The sequence below is a fragment of the Chrysemys picta genome, chromosome 10 (assembly GCF_011386835.1).
Source record: "Chrysemys picta bellii isolate R12L10 chromosome 10, ASM1138683v2, whole genome shotgun sequence".
Classification (NCBI taxonomy): Eukaryota; Metazoa; Chordata; order Testudines; family Emydidae; genus Chrysemys; species Chrysemys picta.
In genome coordinates, this window is record NC_088800.1 from 25,931,344 (window position 1) to 25,957,083 (window position 25,740).

A 25,740-nucleotide genomic window follows, 5' to 3' on the forward strand; every position below is an offset into this window, starting at 1 on the left:
CCGGACGAATGGTAACCCTACCTCAGGTGAACCAGTATCTGCACAGGCTGCCAAAGTAAGTGGCTCCCGATGGTGTTTAGCAAAACTATCTGGTGAGCTTCCTCTCCAGCATGCAGATCATTGAAACCTGGAAAACCGTGATAGTGGCTCTTTAGGAATCCTTAGGGTGTGAAGAAGGGTGTAGGTCATAGGTGTTGTTGTATTAACTTCAATGGAACAAAAGGGGTCCAAAGAGTCAAAGGTATTAACATGACTTGAACTGTGCAAAATTAAATAGTGTTCAATAAGGTTCAGAGTTTGGTATAGAGACCTAAGCCTGCTTGGTACCATGACAAACACACCATTAAAATAATTTTAATATTTTATTAAAGGCACAGAAAAAGACAACAACATTTAAAGCATTTGAAATGTACAGCAATAAATAAGGCTTTCATTTTAACAACAGTCCTTGTTTCCCTTAGGTGGAGAGTCTTTTAGATGGAAAAAAAACCCTTGTTCTACAATCTCTTAGATGGTATTAAAGATGATAACTGTCCTTTTTGAGGAAAAGTGAAGAAATTAGCCGAGATGGGCTGGAGCTGTTGTTGTTTAAGTCACACACCTTTTCCTAGAAGACAAAACAAGACAAAATACAAAAATGGAAGAGAAAGTACAGCAAAGATAGAAAAAAACAGCTTCTGTCTCTGATGTTGGCTTTTATTTGCAACCTCACTGCTGGAACAAAACAGTCATAGTACATGGTACTATTAGCCACTCTGAGACCGGGCAAACTTATGACAGCATTGGGCAGTTTAGGGCACTGCATTTCTAGTCACAGACTTAGAGCAGTGTTGCAAAATATACAGCCTTGGCTGGCTAAGCCAGACTCTTATTAAGACAGAAAAGTGAAGAAATAAGGTGAGGAAGGAAAAGGACACATCAGATGAAGAGAGGAGAGAAAGTGTCACATTCCAAATGGTGGTTGGAATTCAGTCAGAGCTGGTAGCAGAGGAGATGTCATCCGCATCCCTTTTCTCTGGCCTGGTCAGGACATCTCCCAGAATCAGGATGAAGAAGGTCCTGGGGTCCCAGGAGATGGTAAGGGTAGCAGCCATTATGGTGAAGCTCGGTCCTGTAGCCAAATTTTCTCCCAAAGTCTCTTAAGGACCCCAAGAGGGAGTAGAAAGTGGAATAGCCCATCCCCTCGTTATTTTGTCCACCAGTTAGGCATAATATCTGACATACCAATTTTGGTTCATGGATTTTCGGTTCCACACTTCGTTTAATAAGCATGATCTTAACACAATTCTTGAGTTATGTCAGAAGACCTTTTGTTTGGACTAATTCAGTATCTCTCTCTCTCACACACACACACACACACACGCACACACACACCCCTTTTCCTACCAACATTTGTTGTTACAGGTTATTGTGACATTTTATTAACTTACCTTCACTTTTTACAGATGAATACACAATTAAGGTAAATTTGTAGGCCCAATTATTATAACCAGCAGCCAATAGGAAGCAGGCCAAGATGAGCTATCTTTGCTGTATGAACAGTCCCATTCTTGATACAATGCTCTCCTTCAGTAGGTGGTCTAGAAGACTTGCTAGACCGACCAAACCTCAGAAGGAACAGTGACGTGGAGGAGGACTCCAAACCCAACTGCAAGGAGCTATCTGAATAGTCAGCAGACATTGGGGGTGCCAATCCTAAAGAGGCCACTAGGCTCTCTTACTTATCTGTGGCCCATTGGAAAGAGGTCAATATCAGCACTGATGCCAGCACAGTAGTGAATACTGCAAACATGCCCCAAGGCGTGAAGAGAGTCACATGGAGACTTGGTATGAGGAAAGACCTTGCTGCTGAAGTGCAAGTTGTGGTCGGTGTCCAATCTGAGGGCTACCCCGGTACTAAACCCATAGGTGCGGAGATACAGGCTTGTGCAGAGGCTGAAAAACATACCAATACTGACATGGTGTGCGTCAATGACTATCACATCTTTGCTGTGTTTCTTAGTTGGTATCAACACTGGCACCGACAGCCTCTGTTCTGGAGACATAGACCCAGATGCACCACTGTGAGCAGGAGGCACGTCCATTGCCAAGGACTCCTGGAACTACAGGAGAGTTTGGGATGGAGAGCTAAAGCAAATCCTTTACTACCTCATAAGCTTGCAGGATCATTGGTACCAATGGGGCCAGAACAGTATCCGTTGGTACCAGATTCAACAGCTGCCCCACAGGACAGTACCAGAATCAATGGAACAGTACCGATATGTTTCCCTCATGGTACCAGGAAGACAAGGGTCAACAGCCTGGCTCTATCATGAGTTCCTGAGGAGCAGAGGTGATTTTCCAAGTCCTCCTTTGAAGAAGAATAGTCCTTCAATCTGGAGTGGCACTGGTCTGTTTTATGGATCCTCTTTCAGAGAGGCCCCAGAGAGGAAGACCAATCCCTCTCTCTCTGAGAAGAAGAGTCTGAGTACAGCAGTTTGTCAACAACCACTGCAGCCTCTGTAGCAGCCTGAGAGACAGGGTGATCCATCGACAGACAGGGAGGCTGAGGCAGATCCTGCGCCATGAGGTGATGCTTGAGGCGCAGAGCTCATTCTTTCCATTCTTTATCTGCAAGAAAGGCAGATGCTGCACATCTCTTTAATGTGTCCCTCACTGAGTCCAAAAAGCAGCACATATGGGGTCACTATTCAGAACAGACACCTCACATGACAGACAGTACTTGTATCAAAAACTAACCACTGACTAAAAACAATCAAAACAGTAAAGGAAACTATCTATTGGCAGGAACTACTACCTAATATTTAACAGGATTATCCAGACCCAAAAAGAGAAAGAAAAAAGTGAGGTAAACTGCATGGGGAACTCAGACTCAGGCACAGGTGGTGAGAGATCAGGGTGGTGCCAACCTTATATAATTTCAGGAGGAGTCTGGGTGCAGAGCACAAGCTCCTCCCCGATAGATACTGCTACAGCTATATAGGATAATTAATGTATTATAATATACAAGCATACAAAACTGAGTTAAAATTGCATATGCTAGGTTAACTTTGGCATTTCTTACACATTTCCTAAACCGTACTAGTATGTTATATTTACATAGTTTATTTTCATATGCCGATGAAAGCATCTGCCAAACATGAACAAATGTTAGCCGCAACCCATTTTACCAAAAAAATATCTGAAGCACAGAGAAGTTAAGTGATATGGCCTATGTTCCAAAGCAAACGGTCAGCCCCAGAAACTGAAACCAGGTTTTTCGGTTCACAGTCTCACGGGACAAGGTCTAACCAGCAGCTACGCAAGTACCCAAGTACCTAGCAGGTTACTCATGCACGCTCTTTCAATTTGCCTCTGTTGTAAGAAGGACCAAAGGAGATGCCATACCTGATCAGAGCAGTAGATCATATATTCCAGTATCTTGTCTCAGATTATGGCCAGTACCAGATGGTTCAGAAGAAGGTGCAAGAAACCCCATAGTGAATAAGTATGAATCAACATACGCCTAGATTTTTTTTCTTAACTGCAGCCAATTAAAGCCTGGTTTATTCCGTAAATTATAAGAGTTTATAGCACTTACGAAAAGAACACACTTATCTAACTACAGTAACTGTGTAATATTCTCATTTTCAATGTAAGTGCGTTATCTTTTAGAAAGAAAAATAAACCCTACTATAATAACACTTCACTTTGGTATCCTGGCAAACAAGTTCACAGGTTAATTGTACATTACTACATAATTCAGTGTTTCCCTTCATTAGTTTCTAATTTGTCATGTTTCAATTTCACTGAAAGCATCAATGTACTTATGAGTAAACAGGAGGGCCCAATTTCCCTTCTATATATTGTTCACTTTTTATTCCTCTTTTTTGTCCCCTTTTAACTGGCCACTCTTTAAACCAGTGTGGGGAAGCTTTTTTTCTATCAGGGGCCACTGACCCACAGAAAAAATCAGTCGTGGGCCACACAGCCCCAAAGGATGGTGGTGCAGAGGCTCCTGGCTTCCCCACACACACACAGTGGGGCAAGCCAGCGCTCATGGCTCCAGCCCTGAGGGGCTGTGGGTGTGGAGGCTCAGGGCTTCCCACAGGCTCCGGTGTGGCGCCAGAAATGAGGGGTTCAGGGTTTGGGAAGGGGCTCTGGGCTGGGGTGCAGGAGGGGATGAGGACTCCGGCTGGGGCTGTGGGCTCGGAGTGGGGCTGGAGACTCCACCGAGGGGTCACAGGGTCATGACAGTCGCTTCCGGGAGCTGCACGGAGCTGACTGGACTTTTAACGGCCTGGCAACCCCCACTTTCCCCCGCAGTGGGGTGAGCCAGCGCTCACGGCTCCAGCCCCACGGGGGGGATGGGGGGGAGCGCCAAGACTTGGGGCTTCTGACCCACAGCACAGAGACTAGCCACAGGCAAGTTTAAATGAAGCAGTGGGCCAGATCTGGCCCGCGGGCTGTAGGTTCCCCACCCTGATCCTTCTTTAAAAGGAAGCATTCCAGTGTATTTAGTTGCTTTTTGTCTGGACCTCTTCTATTTCTGCTAGATTTTTTTAAATAGAGTTATCAGAACTCAACACAGTATTCCAAGTGAGCATATACAAACGATTCATGTAATGGCTTTATAAAATATTTTTAGTATTACAGTTTATCCCATTCCTTATGCCTCCTAACATTTCATTTGCTTTTGTGGACCCTCATGCACAATTAGCAGCGGTTTTCATTTACTAGTCCTCAATGATTCCAAGCCATCATTATCTTTTTTGTTTTTCAAAGCATATTTAGAATTAACCAAGTACAAGTACACCTCTATCCCGATATAATGCTGTCCTCGGGAGCCAAAAAAATCTTACCGCATTATAGGTGAAACTGCATTATACCAAACTTGCTTTGATCCGCCACAGTGTGCAGCCTCACCCCCCCCCGAGCGCTGCTTTACCGCGTTATATTAGAATTAGTGTTATATCGGGTCGTGTTATATGGGGGTAGAGGTGTAATTCAAATTATTCCCTCCAATGTGCAGTACTTTGGGTCAACAATTGTCAACAATTAATTTAATCAGCCATACTAGGCCCATTCACATAGCTTGGTCAGGTCTTTCTGAAGTTCCTGAGCCTTCTCTAGAATTGACAAAACTTAATAATTTAGTTTAAAGAAAAAAAATTCTCATTTGCATGCTCTTTACCTGCTTGGTGCTATACTCAGAACCTATTGGACTGGAGCACTAGATACTAGCACATAATCCAGGGATTTGAGTCCTTCCAGAAGTTTAGCCACCACAAGGGCAAGTTGTCTATGACTAGGGAAAAGGGACTATTCAGAAGACAATACCTGAGGAAGTCTACTGCCCACTTGATAGCCAGAGCTTCCTTCTGATATATATTTGAATATGTTCTTTCCCTGGGGAACAACTTCCTGCTTAAATATAGGATTGGGTGCTATTCTCCCTCAAAGTCCTGGACAGCACCACTGAAAGGCTGATGTCAGTTGCATCTGTATAGAGAATAAATTGACAGGTGAAGTTGGTGAGTACAGGCATCTGGCCCAGCCATGCCATCAGGGTATTAGAAAAGCATCACCACACCGGTCATCTCAGAGGACATTCTTGGTATCTTTGTCTTTTAGCACATTAGGGGAGCTGTGATCAATGCAAAGTTGGGGATGAACCGGCATAATGCCCCACCAGGCCTAGGAAACAACATATGTGTCTCCTAGTCCGAGGCGTGGGGCATGAGTTCAGCTTGTGGATATTAACACAGGCTTCACAAAGCTTCCTCCTACCCCCTACCTCATAAGTCACTTCTGCCATGGCCAACTTACACTTTGCAGACCAAGCCTCCTGTAGGGATGTCAGTACTGCCCTTAGGTGCCACAGGTGGTCTGCCCACATACAGCTATATATGACAATGTCGCCAAAGTAAGCCTCTGCATATTGCCGGTGAGATTTGGTTCAAAGGCACTGGAAAGTCGCTCTCGCTCCTTGCGGAGTGAACAGCATAGTTATAAAATGGAAATAGCCAAAAGGGAACAGGAGGGGTGTGGTCTTCTCCTGAGAGGATGGAGATGGGAAATCAGTCAATAGCCCTTTGTAAGGTCAACCATACTGAGATACTGCACTGGGCCCAACCATCAGAGTTCATCCACCCTTGGCACTGGAGAGGCATCAAACTTTGTGATGGACTTGAGCTTGTGAACATCTCTTCAAAATCGGACCATGCCATCTACTTTCGGGTCCAAGACTATAGGGCTCCTCCATAACCTCCATTCTCAGCACTGCCTGCACCTCTTCACATATTGTGACCCACATTCTTTTTGGTAAGGGCCAGAGAATTCTTCCTAATGAGCTGCCATTGTGCTTTGTTGTGTTCTTCACAAACTTGTGGAGAATATCTGAGCAAAGTCTCTGATTATTTGCATCAAACTGGATCTTCTGATCTGGTGAAAGGGCCTCACTTAATGGTACAGATTTCAGGCAAGCAGATACCTCAAGGCCTAGGTCAGGGCTTGCCGGCCAAGGGTCTATCAAAAGGGTTTCCCGGGTCTTTCATGGCTTGAGAAAATTTACAAGGTAAATCTTCATCTCCTTCCTCATGCCAGGTAGCTTAAAACCATCATGTACCAGGATAATTTGTCTAAGAACCTCAAAAAAGTCCTGCCAGCAGGTCATCAATTTAGATTCTGATGATGGTAATAGTAACACCCCCGGTCCACATGTCCCAGTACCCCTTTCCCTTGGACCCATACCAGAACCATCAACTTTGGGAGAGACCTACTACAGGCCTTCATTTCTGCCATCAAACCCTGGGCATATTTGCATTCTGTCAACGAGCACTCTTCTTCATATGCCCCTGTAGATCACAGGAGTGGCTAATTACCGGACTCATTCCCCTGAGCTTCTTTCTGGCAGCGAGTGGGTTTAACCCCAAAATGGGATGAGTGTCCATACTCAAGGGCTCCAGCCTGGCTGTTTGTGCCACTAGGCAGGTATCTCGGCAATAACTCACATGAGCTCCCTGAGGTCTTCCCCCTTCTATGCAGTTGTCCTGTGTCTCTGGAGTGGGGTCTGTACATGCCTTGCACTTCTACTAGGGTTTGGGGTCTGCTGGCAGGTGTCCTGCTCTGCTGGTGGCCCTAGGTGGTGGGTGGGCAGAGGCCAGACAATGACTCCGGATGATGCCAGAGCAGACACTCCCAGCCCATTACAAACTGCTCCATTAAGACCAACTCTGCAACTGGGCCCTGGAGCATGCCTCTGGGCAAAGCCACTACCAGCAGTACTCTTAATTGTTGTACCACCACCCAAGGATGTTCCCCCTTGGAGTACAACTCAGCTCTAAAGCACTGCCGATGCAGCTCTTTGCTGATGCCCAGGTAATCTAAAATAGCAGTCTTCACACGATTATAGGTCACTGAGAGGCCAGCACCTCCTTCTCAAAATGGTGAGGAATGCTTCCAGATCATCATGTGGGCCCATCTTAGTTAACTTCACCGACATGGGTGGCAGAGGTCCCTTTGGCAAACTGGTCCCTATGAGGCCTCCCTCAGATGTTCTTGCTGCTGGGAAATAAACTCTTTCAACAGCTGCTGCTGCACTGCTTGGGCTTGCTTCTGGGTTGTCCACTACTACATCATCTATTGCTGGAATTGCCGCTGCTGGTTGGCCTGCTGTTGTTGCCACTCTCACCATCCACTTACACCAGCGTTCATCTTGTCTGAAATCCATATCGGCTGAGGCCCCCTCTCGAGGGGCTGGTGAGGAACCTGTTTCTGTCTCAGTGCCTTTTAATGGGCATAGAGCTTCATACCTGTATTCTCCACCAATTGTGGTCAACTGGCCCTCAACTGGGGCTTGGAGTTAGTGTCTGAATCTTTTGCCACTGGGTCCCTTATGGTAGCCCCCGCTCCTGGGCAATCTTACAGTTCTTGGCAGGAGTTCAGGTCACACCTGGCATCTTTTCAGAGCCCAATTTAAAAAAAAATTGCAAAAAAGGCTACTATTCTGGGGTGTATTAATAGGAATGTCGTATGTAAGACACAGGTGGTAACTGTCCCACTCTACTTGGCCCTGGTGAGTGCCCCAGCTGGACTACTGTGTCCAGTTCTGAGCACCACACTTTAGGAAAGTTGTGGAGAAACTGGAGACTCCAGACGAGAGCAACAAAAATGATCAGAGGTTTAGAGAACCTCACCTCTGAGGAAAAGTTAAAAAACCTGGGCTTGAGAAAATAAGACTGAAGGGAACCTGGTCTTCATATATGTTAATGGCTGCTATGAAGAGGGCAGTGATTAATTGTTCTCCATGTCCATTGAACATCAGACAAGTAATGGGCTTAATCTGCACCAAAGGACATTTTGGTTAGATATTTGGGAAAACTTTCTAACTATAAGGGACGTTGTGGAATACCCAATATTGGAGGATTTAAAAAACAGGCTGGACAACCAATTGTCAGGGATGGTCTAGGTTTACTTGTTCCTGCATCGTTGGAGGGGGCTAGATCTGATGACCTCTCAAGGTCCTTTCAAGACCTACATTTCTACGATTCTGTGATCTTTAACAAGACCCTATGTTTTCCTAAAACATCCAGAAAATGCTCCTGATTAATAACTACAGATGTTTACATCAAATAGGACTACTCTCATGAATAAAGACTGCATTTAGGAGTAAGAGTTGCAGGATCAGGCCTTATGTTTGCAAACATATGTGCTCGTGCAAACCTGTTGGCAAATCCTGTTATCTAAACATCAACATTAATTCCACTCTGGAATTCAAACTAAGATCTTGCTCAAGCCATTTAGTGAAATATAAGAAGAATCCATTCTGGCAGTTGTAGTTCACAAAGCATATTTTCACCTTAAGGCATTTTGGTATAAACATTCGGTTTGTATTCTATATGTCTGAAACATTTAATGGCTTGCACATAAGACATATCACTAAAAAGAATATAGATTCAGAATGAATAGTTTAAAAAAGGAAAACAAATTCCATGGAGGCTTATGACTGAATCCACATAATCAATCTACAGCTTGTAATTTCAACGTGGACTTCTAATTTGTATTTTACTACAACTAATCACTGTCAAAACTTTATTTTTACAGTGTTGTAGCAAGCAAGTTTAATAAACTACATTTTATCTAAGAAATATAAGTAGAATATTGTTTTTAGCCAACAACAGCAACCTACAATCATACCATATAAGACTGTTATTGTGTCACATATCAAACTAAGCAGCACAGGGGCTGGTCAGTAGTAGGATGAGCTATAGGAAATTGTATAGGTAACTCAATAAATGGTACTCTTCCTTTCCAGACAAAGCTGAACTAATGTTGTAGTATGGCAAAAGGGAGCAATTTACTGTGGGAGGAGCTATTTCAGGAAGTAAAATCAAGCTCCTCTTCTACTCTCTCAGACTTCCCATGCCACTTTGTACATTAGATGCATTAATCACCGTATTCTGGACAAACCCAATGTTTAAAGTATGGGTATATACTTCAAAAATACAAGTCCATACAAAAGTGATTAGAAATGGCATCCTGCAGTTTCCCTAGTGGAAGCTCTTAATGGTTCTACATCAGATTTGCTCAGTTTACAAGTAAAGAGGGATAAACACAATTGTGGTCATTCTGACTTGCTTATCACCAACAGTAATCAAGATTCTGAACATTGAAACCTTCTTATTGTGCTGATAATGGACAAGCCAGAGAATGGTCCCTTGAAATGCGTGTTAACTACTTACACTAAGCAATCTGTTCCACCTTGTATTTAGCTGGGACACTGAGTATGTTTACCAGACCTGAAGAAGAGTTCTGTGTAAGCTCAAAAGCTTGTCTCTCTCATCAACAGAAGCTGATTCAATAAAAGATATTACCTCACCCAATCTTGTCTCTCTAATAAGCCAGAGAAGAATCTAATTCACTCTCCCATAGCTATTTTCACGCTATTTGGCAGAGTAATTGTATATTACCGAGGCAGCGAGTCTGTGGAGCAACAAGGGGGACAGAATGTGGGAAGAACTGGATAAAGGCAGACACTGTAGGTCCATGTCTGGGATCCTAGTTCCTGGAGCTGAGTCTGCTTACATCAGAATCTCAGATTTCATTTAAAAGAAAGTATATCCTTCATAAGAGCAAAGAAAATCTTGAAGACACAACCCAAGCACAAGCAATGCAAAGAAGTCTGCCTTATTCTGCAGACAGCCAGAAATAATAGTTCGGTGGTATGAAATACCCAGTGCATCTCAATGACTTGTAATTCCAAGATCCACTGTTGTTGGAGGTTCCGCCAGTGTATCAACCCAACAGAGGACTCTGTGCATGGCAGAAGGAGAAGAGTACAGTGGTCCCAGCCCATCCACACTAGCAGATACACCATGGATGCAGAGGGCCCTCTCTGCTGCCACTACTGCCTCTTTACAAGGAGATGGGAACCCTGCTGCTAAATCTCCTGCTCCCAATGGGAGTTTCCTTGCTGTTGCTCTAAGGAAACAGAAAATGGTACCATGCCACTGCCTCTCTGGAAGAGGAGACAACTTCCCACTGCTATCATTCCAAGCGTGGGGCAAGGGCTCAGGGTTTGAGCCACAGCAACCATTACAGAGAACACCATGTCATGGTGTGCTTAGGGTCACAGATTGACTTAATCCAGGCCCAAGTACAAAGCCAGAAACTTCTCAATTATAACCTGATTCCTCCAGTGATTTGCTGTATTACCTTGAGTAAGTCACTTAACTAATTCACTCTCTCACTTTCCCTTTCTGTAAACTGGGAATTAATGTTGACCTACTAAACAATCCTCTGTCACCTCTGTGAAGTGTTTATACAGCACATAAAACATGTACATTTCTTAATATTTTTATCTTTAAATGAGAAATGGAAAAACAACAGTGAAATGGTCAATGAAAATTACTTTTTCCAAGTTATAATTAAGAACTCTTCATTTAAAGAAAGCCCTTATTAAGGAATGCCACTTCCTCACACTTATAGTGTCAAGTTATGTCCTAATATTCATTTTGTTTCCCTAGACTTGTATGATCATTTTTTCAACAACATTATCAGATAGGAATATAGTCATCTAGGGCTTGATCCAAAGCTCAGTGAAGTGAATGGGAAGTGAAGTGAATGTTTCCATTGACTTCAGGGTGGGGTGGGGTTAGGCCCCTCATTCAGTTACATCTGGAAAAAGTGTGGCTACAAAATTAGCATTCCACGTTTTCAGTTTTTACCTATTTTCACTGATAAATTATCTGTTCTTTTATTAAAGTTCAGTTTTTACTGATTTACACCACTTTATCAATCCACTCAGTATTTTTTCGGGTACTTATTTTTGTTAACCACAAAGCTTTACGTGACTGTTGTATTCTGCAGCTCTGAGACTGAAGCAGTTCCACAGTGTAAAACACAGAACACACACATGGTGAAAGTCAGAAAATCAAACAATCAAACATCAAACTATGACTGGCTCACAAGGAGACACTGCTCGCCTATTTCTCTGTGTCTGTTTAGTGTGGCACTGAATTTAAACAATCAGTCCTCCACAACTAAAGTTATGTAATGCCCCTTATCCACCTCCTGTACTGCCAATCTCCTTACGGGTTTGGATGGATAAGCCTGGGCTCCTCTGGATCCCCACACAGGCAGTCCCACCCTTTCTGTGGCTGGCTCCAAACTTCCTCCTTCCTGGGTTCCCAGGGGAGTGCAGCTCACTCCAGGAGCTTTCACCAGGACTTTAATGAAAAAGAGGATACAGCATGATTGTGTCAATGAATTTGTGCATGCTCTTTGTTTCACCAGACAGTCACTGTTAATAGCAGGGAGGCCTCTGGGTGACTTTGTGCGACATTACTACAGCAGAAAAACCTTTCCTATTGCAGATAACCTCACTCGTAAATATCTGAAAGAAAATGACCATGCTTTAGTATCTAAATTGATGGAAATGTGGTGTCTAGTCTGATTTCTCACAAGTCTCCTGATGCTTTGAACCGTCCAATTTTTGGCGTTTTGCTTTCATTTTTTAATTTCAAAGTGAATAAACCTGCATGGTTTTGTCTTGATGTGACATTCATCTCCTCTGCTGATAGTTTTGTTGACACAACAATAATTGACATGTTTGAGATGTACCAACTAACTTGGGAAAATGTAGCCATAACTAACACAGATTCTGCTTCCTAGATGGCTAAGTTTGCACAGGAGATTAAACTCAATCAGAAACTGGAACTGCTATGTATTACCTGTCCTGCTCATCTGATTAACGTTGCGCTGTCAGCAGCTACGGCTACAGAAGAAATGAAAGATGTGAAATCTTGCATCACTGGATTCAGGGCCGTTTTCAAGCATGCAAACAAGTTGAAGGCTTTGTTTTACACAGTGTGAGACGAGTGCAGAGCCAACTGCCGATAACCTACCCGTTGTGTCAGATCAGTGGATGAACTTGTATTTTGCTGCCTGTCATGTGAACATGTGGACTGTGCTAATGCATCTCCTCAGTTTGTTGGTTCTAAAAGGAGACACTCTAAAGAGACTGGCAAATAACCAAAATGACCGCCAGATTCTGCACACCATTGTTGAAAATGTGGAATCACTGAGTGACACACAGAAAACACCGGAGTTTTCTCCAACTACTTGCAACATTTTTGCCAATACAGACGTTTATCGGATCCTGACAACCAAAACATCAGCTGAACTGAGCATAAAAGTTGCAGGAGAAACATATGGCAAAAAAACCCAGTTGTTTCTGGAAATCCTTTCCACCCCGGAACATGAGAGAACCAAAAAAGAGTTCAAAACCTTCAACACAACACTCAGTGAGAAATGGGAGACAACCATGTCCCGTAATCTGAATCCAGAAGTATTTGGTGCCAAAGATTCTTTTTGGAAAGTCATCCAAGTGTTGCATCCCTTCCGCAAGGTGAATTTTGCAGCAGACTATGACCATTATGCCAGAGTGTTTCAACCATTTGCCATTAAAGATGAAATTTCAACTCTGAACGGGAAATTTAATAATTACATGAACTTGCCTAACCTAGACAATGCAAAACTGGATGTGCTAGCTTTTTGAAAGTCATCAAGATACCCTTCCAACTCCAGCCAAGTGGCACAGCGAGCTTTGAGTGTACCCCCCGGATCTTTTGATTCAGAGCACATATCTCCACGACAACAAGAGGCTCAACATGAGCGAGGATATTTTGAAGAAAATTATGGGAGCATACACAAACCAGGATTTCTGGAAAAACCACTAGCTCTGAGAGAGACAAAATATACCTTTGTACACTAAAAAAAGGTTTCAATTATACTGTAGTAAAATGTATTTTTTGTTTTTCTTTTTCCCCCCTAATTTTTCCTGATTTTTAACTTTTAACCCAATTTCATCCCAATTTTAATGCCTGGAAAATAAACACTGGAAAATTCCTGGATTTTTTTTAAATAAAAACTGAAAACATGAAACACTAAAAATAAGTTAGCTCACTGAATTATTTTTTCCAATCCTATATACTACTGCCATTTTATGCCAAATAGGTATATTCCATATTAACACCATCCATACATAAAATACACAGATTCCTACTGAAATGTTGTCCCACACTGACAGATTTGCACAACAACTAGCAAGTCTACATTACAATGTACAAGGACTAATCAACGCTTCAAAAAAAAATATATAGCATGGTATAGAATATTTTTTAAAAAAATACATCAGCATAATCCAGCATGCCATGTAACTATTTATTTTAAATGGTCTTTTGAAAGCTGTGCTTTAATCCACATCTTAAAATTATTATAACACAAATTTGGTCAACTTTTCATTTTTAAGATATTGTTTGGAAGACACAGTATGTGGAACATTACTCAAATAACATTTTCTAAAAAATATCCTTTCCAGTTCAAGCCATCTTTGACACCCCCAAAGTTATCTCTGCAGATAACTTGCTATCCCAGATTCCCAACCAATATAATTTCAAATTCACAGGAGGATAAACCCTTAAAAAGTACGTATTTTAAATGAGACTACTATCTTAACATCAATGGTAATATACTACCAATGCTTCTTTAATATTTAAAAAGTGAACAGTAGGGATTTTTAAAATACCAAAAGTATCATTTAAAATACAACTTACTACCCCCAAATAAGTAACAGAAAGTGATATAGATACATAGACATCAGTACACAGAGATTTTAGAAGATTACAAATACTTAAATTTTAAAATAAAAACGTAACAAAAATCATTTTCTCTTTTACTTACCTGGCAAGGCCCAAGTACAGGACAAACATGGAATTCTGACACAGCTGATGGCATCATAATCACCTAACTCATTCCCTGCACTAGGAGAAAACTACAGAACTTGATAAACATGAACTCTTACTTCAACTGAATTAATATCAGATTATTAATAGCAACATCTTTATTTGACACAGGTTCCTTGAAGTGATTATTTCTATATTAACACTCTCCCCGTCTCTGATTATGTCTTTTGCAGACACAGGATATCTGCCTTTCCCTTATTAGAAAAGTGTCCAGCCATTTAGATAGGATTGCACTGATAGAAAGACTTTCTTTTTCAGTTAGTTCTTTTTAAAAGGATGGATTACATTGATGTACATTATGTCTGGCTAGGCCCGCTCCAATCTTCACTACAAAGACAACCAGGTTGGAGACTTCAGTTATAACATTACTTCATTCTGTCATGTAAATTGTACCTTAACCAAGCTCCCGAAGTATACTAAAGCCTTGAAATGTCCTTTCTTTAACCTGAAGGACAAAGGGCAGGCAACTGTGTTGTACTTGGATCCCAGGAGACAGTTGTATTTTTAGTGTATAGATGATCAGGAATTAAAAGAATTTAAATTTATTAGCTCTTATCTGACAATACAAAATCTAGTCTTTTCAAAAGAAAGTATTTTTTTAAATTACTACTTCCATTCTTCATCATACCAAGAATATATATTTAAAAGGTTTGTTTTATAATGTAGAAAATGCTATCTTACATGTACTGGCCGGTTTGGAGCTTGAAATCTCCCCAATGAAGATTGGCTCATCATCATCATCATCATCCTCCTCAACTTCTTTCACTCTCTTTTGCCACGGTTCTAGCTCCTCCTCCTCACATTCCATAAACAGTTCTGCCATTTTGGTACTAGATAATAAAAAATAATCATACAAGCGTGTCATGGAAAGTGGGGGGGGGGGAACGGCCAAATAACCCACACCTTTCAATAATAAAATGATTGTGTTTGATGCAAACATGACCACAGAACACTCTTATGAGTTGTAGCCTTCATACAGATACAGATTATGAGGAGTTTGATATTGCTTCCATTGATATGAGTGGTCTCTAGTATTGGGCGCCAGGTACTTAAATACTTTAGGGCAGACCTATTAAAACCCACCTCTGCTCATTCTCCTTGCTTTATCATTCCCTTTGCATCCTACTCCACTCTTGCAATCATTTTATTCTTTTTATTCCCACACACTCTGCAACATCCAGAACTAAATCCCTCTTTCTATGTGCCAAAAGTCCTAAAGCTCCTTCAAATCCCTCCTTCAAACCAACTTCTGTCTTGTTTCCTACTACTGACACCCAGTTACAGGGCCAAATCTACACTAGAGCTCTCAATATTGATTGACAAGATGCCCTTGGCATTATCATCACCTTCCTTTAGACTTGCTCTAAGAAAGGCACCATTGTTTTCACCACAGCATCTTGCCTTATCTACTTGTGGAGATTTCCCACTGGCAGTGCACCCATTGGAAATTAAGCAAAAGCTCAGTGCAGACCCAGTCATGTTGTCCATTCCTCACTTCTCACCCTAGTGCAGTCTCTACTAGAATATGAGAATTCATATGATTTCCTCTATGCATTTTGTCTTGCACTATTTTTCTTTGGTTTAACCCTTTTCTGTCATTTTCTTATCCTCTTATTTTCTCTAGCCTCATGATCTGTCTAAATTAGAGACCGTCAACTCTTTAGGGAAGGGACCACTGTTTTTAATTTCTGTAATGTACCACATGAGGCAAATGGACTTACAATTTGTTCAGCCCTGGCCTACACTTTATACTTAAAAGAATTATGAAATATTATAAGACAGGAATACAGTCTTTAATGCATGAAAACATCATTAAGAAACAGATTAAATAACTGTTCAACTGAACAAGTTAAAACAAGATTTTATTACCACCAAACTGGAAATCTGAATTGTGCCTATATCTTGTTCTTTCTCCACCACAGTTTCATCTCTTTAGTCCCATGATAGTACAGGTCTAAATTTATTGACACAGAGAAAGAACTTCCTTATTTTAAAGACTCCTGATTCTTATTGAATTTTAAATAAGTTCTGCATAAAGAATTCAAAACTATCCTAGAAACAAGTGTTTCACATGCTGCGTCAACTATCTGGCAGCATCAATGAGAGCAGGAAAAAAACAACCCAAACACATTTGACTTTAGTTAAACGCAATCCTTAGCTGCCTAACTCACTAGATGCAGCAATAAGCGGTAGCCACAAAATAGGTGCTTATGGTTCTCTGATCCTGAGGCCCATTATATGCTAGCTATGGCATAGCCTGCAATAAGCTACAACAGCTGGTAATGTTTCCCAAAGGGGCCTTTATGCCGGCATGGGCTTGCCAGAGCACAGAAGTACCATCCCCAGCTCCCTTTGGATGGTGGAGTAATCTATACCTCAAAATTGATTTATTCCCCCACAACAGGAATCCTTGGCATGGCAATTATGTCAGTTTTGCACTCCCCCACTTGTGCTGCAGAATGCACAAATGGGCCAAAGATTGTGCACTTAGCATATAGTCATGTTTCCCAAGCATTAACCTTACTATATTATAGTAACTTAAATTGAGATGGGGAGGTGATGTTAAAAAATGGGGATTTGATCAACACAAAGTATACTGAATGCTACTGTGATGAAATGTATGCATTTTATTTGAAAAGCACAGTGTAACTTCCACCAAACTTTCATCATATAATCTGAGTAAAGCCTGAATCCTCTGAGAAGTTTCAAGAATACTGGTTAATTAAAAACTGGCTAAAGAAAGAGTTCACTTTCTGAGCCTCATGAATTTTCGGGCCCTTCTATTCTGAAAATTACATCCTGCAGAAAGTAAAACCATGAGTTCATGGTGAGAGTTTGAGAGCTCCCTGGGGTTATCATTTTTTTTTAAATTACCAAAACAAATCACTCATCATAACTGATTTTTATACATTATGGAAGCCAATGGAGAAAGTTTTTTACGTTGGCTACTTTCGTTCTCCAATATAGCATGTGTAAGACTTCCTAAATAGGATAGGGAAAAGAAGTAAAACTGCTCTTTGACATATGCGACCAAAAACATTCCTGCAATATATTGGGGTCTAATACGGTGGGCGGAGAATGGATTTGGCTAGGCAAATGGTCTTTGTATTGTGTCAGAAAAGATCTTCAACACAATAATGGTTACTTTGCCAAAGACTGGGACCTCTGTGAAATTGTTCAGTTGGTTCAGAAGCATCCACAATCAGGATCATTGAAATAGTAAGTTGTTGCTTTATCTGAAACCACAACCTGTGTCAAATTTGTCAGCCAGTTAAAGAAAACTAACTGAACAGCTTCACCACCAGGATCACCATATAGCCAGTACAAAAGTTCCTTGAATTGTATAAGCAGTTTATTTAAGTACATCTTCAGCAAAGTATTCCACTGCTTTGACAAAGACCCTGGTTTGAGTGAAAGGAATCGTTGCTGTGAAGATTCTTTGCTTCCTTAAATTATTCAGCTAGCTCAAAAGCTTCACTCCTGAACCAGCTGAATAGAGCAGGTTGAAAAGTTTTGTCAAACAACTTTTCTGAAAAAAGAAGTTTCTAAAAACTCTGTTTATTTAAAAATGTTCATAAACAGACCATATTTTATTTGAAAATTTTCAACCAGCTCCACTGTTTCGTTTTATACATTCACTTGTGAATGTCCGTTAATGGGGGTGATATCAGAACAAAGTTAATGTACAGGCTCCCATACTGCACTGAAAAATTTCCACAAGTTTATTGTTTTTTCCTACTGCAGTACTGGAAAGACTTCATTATCCATATTTGCTCTAGAAACACTTCTGGATTAGTTTGTGATCTCATGACCTCTGAAACTATCTTCACACATTCAGCTGGTCAGATTTTGGTGACTGAAAATAAACTTCTATCATGGTTGCACCACTGCCTCCTATCGTTCATGTTGCAGATCAATCACATGTGAAGGCATTTTGGTAGTCTGCTTATGATGATTAATGGACTTAATTTTAATACAGAGTTCTCTGTAAGGAGTATTTTAAACCAGAGTCCCAAAATCAATGGCTTGCTAGGACAGGATGATTCCTTGTTCTTGAATATATAAACTGTGGTGAGTAAGCATATGTGATCAAGTGTCAAGATATGCTCTCTCTGTTAGCTCTACTATACTGGGGGACGGATAGCTCAGTGGTTTGAGCATTAGCCTACTAAACCCAGGGTTGTGAGTTTAATCCTTGAGGGGAGCCACTTAGGGATCTGGGGCAAAATCAGTACTTGGTCCTACTAGTGAAGGTAGGTGGCTGGACTCAATGACCTTTCTGGGTTCCTTCCAGCTCTATGAGAGAGGTACATCTCCATATATTATATTAATCTCCCTGTTGTCAAAAAATTCCATTTAGGACATTTTGGACATATTTAGAGTCTGTTAATTTCCTTTACCCTTTGGACATAGTACAGCAATAGACCTGGTTTCATTAGCTGATACTCTCCTAGGAACAAACAATGACCAGGCATTGAAGCCACTTTTCTTTTTTTTTTTTTTTTTAAATCAGCCTTTATTAAAGTCAATCGTGTTTGTGCACACAAACTGTGAAAAGAGCATGAGGCATGTTTCTGACCGGTTCTTGAATAACAGATCCCAGGGAATGGTTTTGGGTACTCATTTTAGCTACTGCAAGACTATTCTTATCAACCCTTTGTTCAGCAAGTGAAAGAGAAGGGAAAAGACACACATGGGCTAGAGTGCTACTGCTATGCAAATGACAGCCATTTTACCCAAATTATCTGCCTTATTTCTCTCAGATCCATTGCTTTTCCAACATTTGGCCAAGATTAAGGTTCAAGCAGCTCTCATTCATGTTTTAATCTGAGTAAGGGGGTAGCAATCTTAGAAATTGTGAAGGGGCGGGTGGGAGAAGTATCTGGCAAATACATCTGGGACTGCTTCTATTTTTATTAATGAGGGAGTAAATCCACCCTTTATTCGAAAGGTTGGCTGTTTCACATGCTTGTGAATCTCAAGCTGCTTCTACAATCTTAGGTGGTATTGCTGGCACTTTGAAACAAATGGATACGCATGCCTAGCCATATGCAAGTGTCAGACTCAGACTTCGCATCAGCTATCCTTGACTTTAGTCTGGCAGTCACAAATTACTGCAGTGCACTTGACTCTTGAAGACCATCTAGAAGCTTCAGGTAGTGCAGTTAACATTCAGCAAAGCTAACTGATGAAAAGATATTAGCCACACGGCACATTACATCAGATTTACCAACTTTTTTTTTTTTATTAAATAAATCACTTCTGGTCGCAATCCAAGATGTTGACTTTAATGAGACTCTATATATTGGATGAAAAGTTACAATAACAGAAAGTTTAGGTTGCAGTCACACACAAAATTTAGAAAATGCCAGATTTAATATTGCCCACACAGCCTTAATTCTGCCACCTTAATGTGTCTATACCATGTACTGAATCAAGCACGGATCTTGTGGGAATAAAAATTGTATGTGATCATGTAATTCAAGACTGTATCATAATGCATACACACTAGGTCGCAAAATCAAAATTGCACAAGCAACTGGAAATGTAGCACTTACTAACTCTGAGTCCTTGTTTTTGCACCCAGAAGAGTGCCCTTCTAACAGCTTTTTTTAAGGCAAGTTCCCAAGGTAGGGTTTTTGGGGGGCAAGGTGCTGGGTTTTTTTTTTTTAACTCTTTATTTAAAAATACCAATAATTAAAAAGGCAAGGCATCTGCAAGACCGGTTTGCTTTCTTCTCTATTAAGTTTCCCTTCTTCTCAGTAAGAGGACTTCTTCTGAAATTCACTTCCTTTAATGGTGCAGAGGCAGAATTCACCAGGCTTTAAGGCAATGTGCACCACACATCTCTTTTCTTAGGCTTCTACAAGGGTTAATATGGATTTTCACTGACTGGATATTGACTGCATTTTCGAGAATAACTATTATTTGACTTTTGTTTATAAAGCAATTTGTTGAATTAAAACTATACACATTTGCACCAGGAATGTGATTGAGAAATAAATATAGGCAAAGTAACTCATATACTACAATATAATTGTAGTGGAAACACATATGATAACAGTGTTATTTCCGAGGATAAGCAGAGGGCCTATATCATCCAGTTAATTTAAAAGTGAGGTCATATGTTGTTTAAACACTTCATGTCAAACACTCCATATCTACCTCTTTCAAGAAATTTCTTCCACCTTTTCTAGGGATATCCTTAAAATAAAGGACTGATAAGTAAGGCTGTATGAAAGTTGTTGATTTTTTTTTGGTTCAAAAGTAACAGTCATTTCAAGTACCATAAAAAAGCTTTAAAAAAATTTGGTAGCAGTGCAATGCCGCGTGCCAGGTCACAAAGTTATTGAAACTTGCAGAAACAATACAAAATTGTAGCGTGTGTTAAAAGTTTAAGTTTGCGCAGCAAAATCGCAATCTGCACTTTTCTTACAGCCTGACGGACAAATCATCAACACAGCAGTCTGTGGTACTGTCATCTTTCAATGGCAAATGAATCAGATATCTTGCTGTATATGCACCTCACATTTCTTTTACCATGGTACTACTAGCTCATTCAGAACACAAATAGTCTTGTAAAGTTTATGCTTTTTAAATAGGCTAAAGCAGATAACTCATTGCATGAGCCTACTGGTTTCTTTCAATGTTAACAGAACTATTACTCTTGATCCTAGAAACAGAGAATATATTTAAGCCAAGCACTGTAGATAATAGGTTTTCAATCTGTGGGTTTTGATAACGTGTGCTGGAGTCATGAGTATGCTATACTTTCCACACTACCAAATGGGAAGTGGGATCCTGACACAGCAAATGTTAAGAACTAAAAGCATCACCTAAACTTAAATCCTATGCATGACAGATTAGAACTGTGGAGTAAACTTCATTTTCTTAGAAACATGGAAGTGTTCTAAGTTTTAACTTTTAAAACAAGTTTCAAGTTTTCTTCATGGAATGACAAAACTTCTCGAAAGAAGAGGATTGCTGAAAAAAATTAAAAATAAGTATGAGCAGCTAGAAAAAAAAACTGGCCAATACTGCTACATTTCTGAACAACAAAAACTTAACACTAGTCATGAATGTTCATTACAGCAGCCACAACTGCATCAACTTTTAGGATGATATTACTCAACTGTAATAATCAGACTGCTTGAGCCTGATGCAAGTCAAAAAATCAACTCCGTATCTTATTGAGCAAAATCAAGTTAAAACTAAGTTCATGATGGAATACGAGTTTTTGCTTCTCTGCATAGCTGTTATATCTCCACTTTAATACCATAGATGTACACTCAGCACAGCTGTAATAGGCTTACTAAATATACATGTTCCCATCCTTATTGTGGAGTGTAATAATAAGTTTGAGTGTTTACATACTTAAAAGAAACTAAAAAAAATTAAAACAGGTGTTTGAGAAATATGAAATAAGAAGTGGAGAAGGGGAAAGAACTTTTGCAAAACTGTGTGTGTAAACTAAGGCTATAAAAATGTCATCTTTGTTTTTGACATGCCAAGCTACAAAAATGTAAAAAGTTACTGAAATCCTTCAGCAATTTATAGTTGATATGTTACCACCCTCAGTGTTCTGAGGAAATTCCAACATGGATAGTTTCCATGGACCTATAAATCCTTTTATGAAATCAGGAAGCAACTATCCTTGCAGAGAAGAGAATGGAGGCATCTATTTCACGATAGTAAAGCTTTTCAGATTGGCCTTGCTTGTCTGTCAATTTGTCTGGACAATAGTTAAATTATCTGTGTGATGTAATGACACTGACTGTTAAACTTTAACATTTGCCCTTTAAAAGTTGCTTTAAGAAGCAAAGCTAAATTTTACATCACAAGCCCAAAGTTCAACCTAAATCATCCACCCGGCCACCACTTTACAACTGGTCCATTCTACTTCAATTAGCATGATTTAATGTCATACAGACAATCAACTAGGGCAATGTCATGGTTTGCATGGTCTTGTTTTGTTTTAGAGGCTGTCAAACATTGGGTTAGTGATGAACATACTTAAAAGAAACTAAATGATGAAATTTAAGTTTGATGCAAATTAAAAAAAAATAAGCATCCAACCCAGTGGTGAAACTTCCTTTTAAAAAGCACTTTCCTGCCTCACTGTCATGTCTCCTAAAGAAAGGCAACGTTACCTATTGTAAACAAATGAGAAGTTCTCACCCCAAGCTCAGATGGGTGTGAGGTGAAGCCAGGGCAGGGCGCAGAGAGCCTGGGGCAGCAGTGTGGCTCTCTCTGGAACCGTTCTCTTTAACGTGGCCTCAACATGTCCCTCTGACACTCCGTGACCCCAGGTGTCTGGAACTAGGGCTGGGTTTGGCGTCGGGCAGGAAGGGGGTGTATGGGGATCAGAAACCTGCTTGCACAGCTAGAAGAACGGGGAGGGAGGATCAGTAACACCCATTCACAACTATACGGGAGGCACCAACAAAGCGCGGACACGGCAGGAGGAGCCCAGGAAGCTCCCGTCCCCCGCTTTAAGCGGAGACTAACAGGCTCGCTAGAAAGCCTGCGAGTCCCAGAGCTCGCCGGTCCGGGCAAGGGGGGGGGGGCGCTACAAGGCCACGCTCCGAGCTAAGATGGCGTCGGTCTCATAGGCGACAATCCCACCGGTGGCCCACCCGCCGCTAAGCAGCAGCAGCAACTCCCTCCGCACGGGAAGGCCCCGAGCAGGCCGTCCCTGCGCGGAGGGGACAGAAGGAGCGGGCCGGCTTACCGTGCTGCGCGTGTGAAGAGGCCGCGGCAGGCTCGCTCACTCCCTGACTGACTGGGGGATGGGAGGGGGCGGCTCCGGCGGAGGATCCTCACATTGCCTATCCGCGGCGCCCAACCTCAGCCTCCTGCTACTGCAGCCGCCGCTACTGGGAAAGGAGGGGGGGTGTTTGCCGAACCCGGCGCGCTGGCTGATGGGTAAAGTGCAGGTCAGCCCCACAGAAGCGCCTTCTTTCCGGCAGGCAGCGGGGTGGGGGCGGGGCAGCGCGGGGGCGGCCGGCACAATGCACGCAGCGCCATGTGCCTGGCCTCACACCCTACAGTGGCGCAGGGCAGGCCTGGCCTGTAGGCCGCACCCTCGGAGCTTTCCCTGGCCGGGGGAACTCTACTGCAACACAGTACTTCTCCCCTCTCTCCCACCTGGGGCAGGACTCAGAGCAAGCCATCCCTCCATACTCTACTCATCACAGCTCCCATAGAGATACAGCCACCACCACCCATGGGACACATGCCATCAGGGCCAGCCTTAGGCATGCGCAGAATATGCAGCTGCACCAAATTGCCCCAAATTCAGTGGAGTAGCCAGGTGGAGGGAACAGGGGAGCAATATAAAAAAAGGTGCCACCCGCTGTGGTGCTTTTATTTTACTCACCTGGCAGTGCTCCAGGTCTTCAGCGGCAGGCCCTTCACTCGCTCCGGGTGTCTTCAGCGGCACTGAAGGTCCCGCTGCTGAAGACCCAGAGCGAGTGAAGGTCCTGCCGCCGAAGACCCGGAGCACCGCCGGGTGAGTAAAATAAAAGCACCACAGCGGGTGGCACCTTTTTTTTTTTTTTTTTTAAATCGCTGCCCCGGGTGAGTACAAAGGCACCAGGAAATTGACAAGGCACCACATGTGCTCAGTGGGGGAGCGGCTGCTCCCCCCCAGCTATACTACTGCCCAGATTTCGTGGTGCCTTATGCAGCTGCGTTCTTCGTATGTGGCAGTGCCCGCGCCAGCAGCCAGCTCCATCCCCCAGCTAGTCCCCCTGTGGGGTGTTCCCACTGCAAGGGGCAGGGACGTTCCTAGCGGGTTGCGGGGCCAGGGTCAACTCTCTCTGCCCCAGCCCCACCTCTTCCTGCCCCCATTTTCCATCTGGGGTGAGCAGATGTACCGATTTTATAGGGACAGTCCCGATTTTTGGGTCTTTTTCTTATATAGGCACTTATTACCCCCCTGTCCTGATTTTTCAAACTTGCTGTCTGGTCACCCTATTTCCACCCCTTTTCCCAAGCCCCCTCCCCCAGCAATGGACGCGCACCCAGGGGATGAGCAGGGGGGCCTGGCGCTGGCAGCAGGGGTCAGGCCTACCCCAGTTCTCACTGGCCGTGGCAGGAAGCAGAGCAACCCAGCCCCATCCTGCTCCACTCCGCTGGCTCCCTGCTGTGTCAATGAGTGGGGGGGGGGAGGGATGGAGGCGGACCCCCTCCCCCGAGCAACACAGCTGGGGCGGGGGGAGCGGAGTGGGCTGGGGCCGGGCCCCCCGCTAACCCCCCAGGCCACTCTGGGCATGTGGGGCCCCCCAAAGCTGCCCCCCACAGCTCCTGCCTCCGCAGCCCTGCAGGCCTTGAGCGCAGCCCAGACCCTCTGTGGGGGAAGGGGGCTGCATGCCATGGCGTGAGCTGCCCTCCCATTATTAAGAGACTCAGGCCACCGCATGAACCAAACCCACAGGAAGCCCAAATGACAGAAAGAGACTGATGCCCTGCACCAGGAAACCTAGATTGCACTGTGTACCAGGTCTACAGATGCAGGATGTATGCCACAGAGTAAGCCAGGTTCACAGCACAGCCAACGGCATCTGTAGCACCAGGCACAGATAGGTCCCTGAGAAAGCCCAGACTGGGACGTTGCTTTCCGCACACAATACAACCAACCACAATCACCAATAACTCCCTCTGTCGTAAACCTATGATCAGAATATTACTCCACTTCAGGGAAAGTTGTACCTACAGTAAATACAAAGTGCAACAATCTGCCAAGTATAGCGAACTAATGGAATGCAAAATATGAAACTTTAACACTACATGTACATTGTATAATAGCTGTATGCACGTTTTCATTAACAGGTATAAAATGAGAGAAAATGAGAAAAATATTTAAATCTGACAATATTCATGCCTCAATATTTGCATATATATTTGTTATTGTTCATGTAACTTGTTTAGTGTGCTTGGCTCTATACAAAAACCCAGAAGTAATCTGGGAATTTAAAATCTAAGAGCCTGATCCTGCAGTCCAATGTGCACAATAGATCCTTACAGACACGTAGAGTCCCACTATAGTTGACAGGACTCCACATGGACATAAGGATTTGCCCACATGTATCAAATATCAGAATGTGAGGGTCCAGCCTTGCAAACCTTTACTCAACTAGGTACAACAACCTTATTTATTTTAGTGGTACTACTCGTGGCCTAAAGGATCAGGCCTTACACAGTGAGGAAAAAAAACTCAACAGAGACTAGTGGCACTTTCTATCTTAGACCATTTCCCCCATCTCGTTTTAATATGATGGAAAACAGCGTTTTTACTAAGTTCAGTTAATACTCTTATGTAAAATTTTCTGAGTCAGAATGAAAAGGACCAACTTTAAGACATTCAACCTTTCACATGCCTTTCCTGCTGTCTATTGCTATTCCTCCCCCAGAGGACAAGGCTGCTCCACCCCAAATATTATGGAGGTGATTA

General features: G+C 42.4%; 1 protein-coding gene across 16 annotated transcripts in view; it reads right to left on the bottom strand.

The window, feature by feature from the left end:
* The window catches only part of ZNF280D (zinc finger protein 280D), an 85,743-nt gene extending 62,513 nt beyond the window's left edge, over positions 1 to 23,230 (bottom strand). For 9 of the 16 annotated variants that reach the window (XR_010590720.1, XR_010590721.1, XR_010590716.1 and 6 more), the window contains exons 1-2: positions 23,017 to 23,173; positions 14,967 to 15,115 (exon numbers count right to left, since the gene is read on the bottom strand). Coding sequence is in view for 9 of the 16 variants with exons in the window: in XM_008164041.4 (XP_008162263.3) it covers positions 14,967 to 15,108 (142 nt within the window). In the remaining 7 variants the exon portion in view is untranslated. Of the gene's footprint in view, positions 1 to 5,319; positions 5,373 to 14,966; positions 15,116 to 22,463; positions 22,669 to 23,016 lie in introns of those variants that run through there. The other 7 variants (XM_065558250.1, XM_065558249.1, XM_065558247.1 and 4 more) reach the window with 6 other exon arrangements.
* Between the last annotated feature and the right edge of the window lie 2,510 nt (positions 23,231 to 25,740).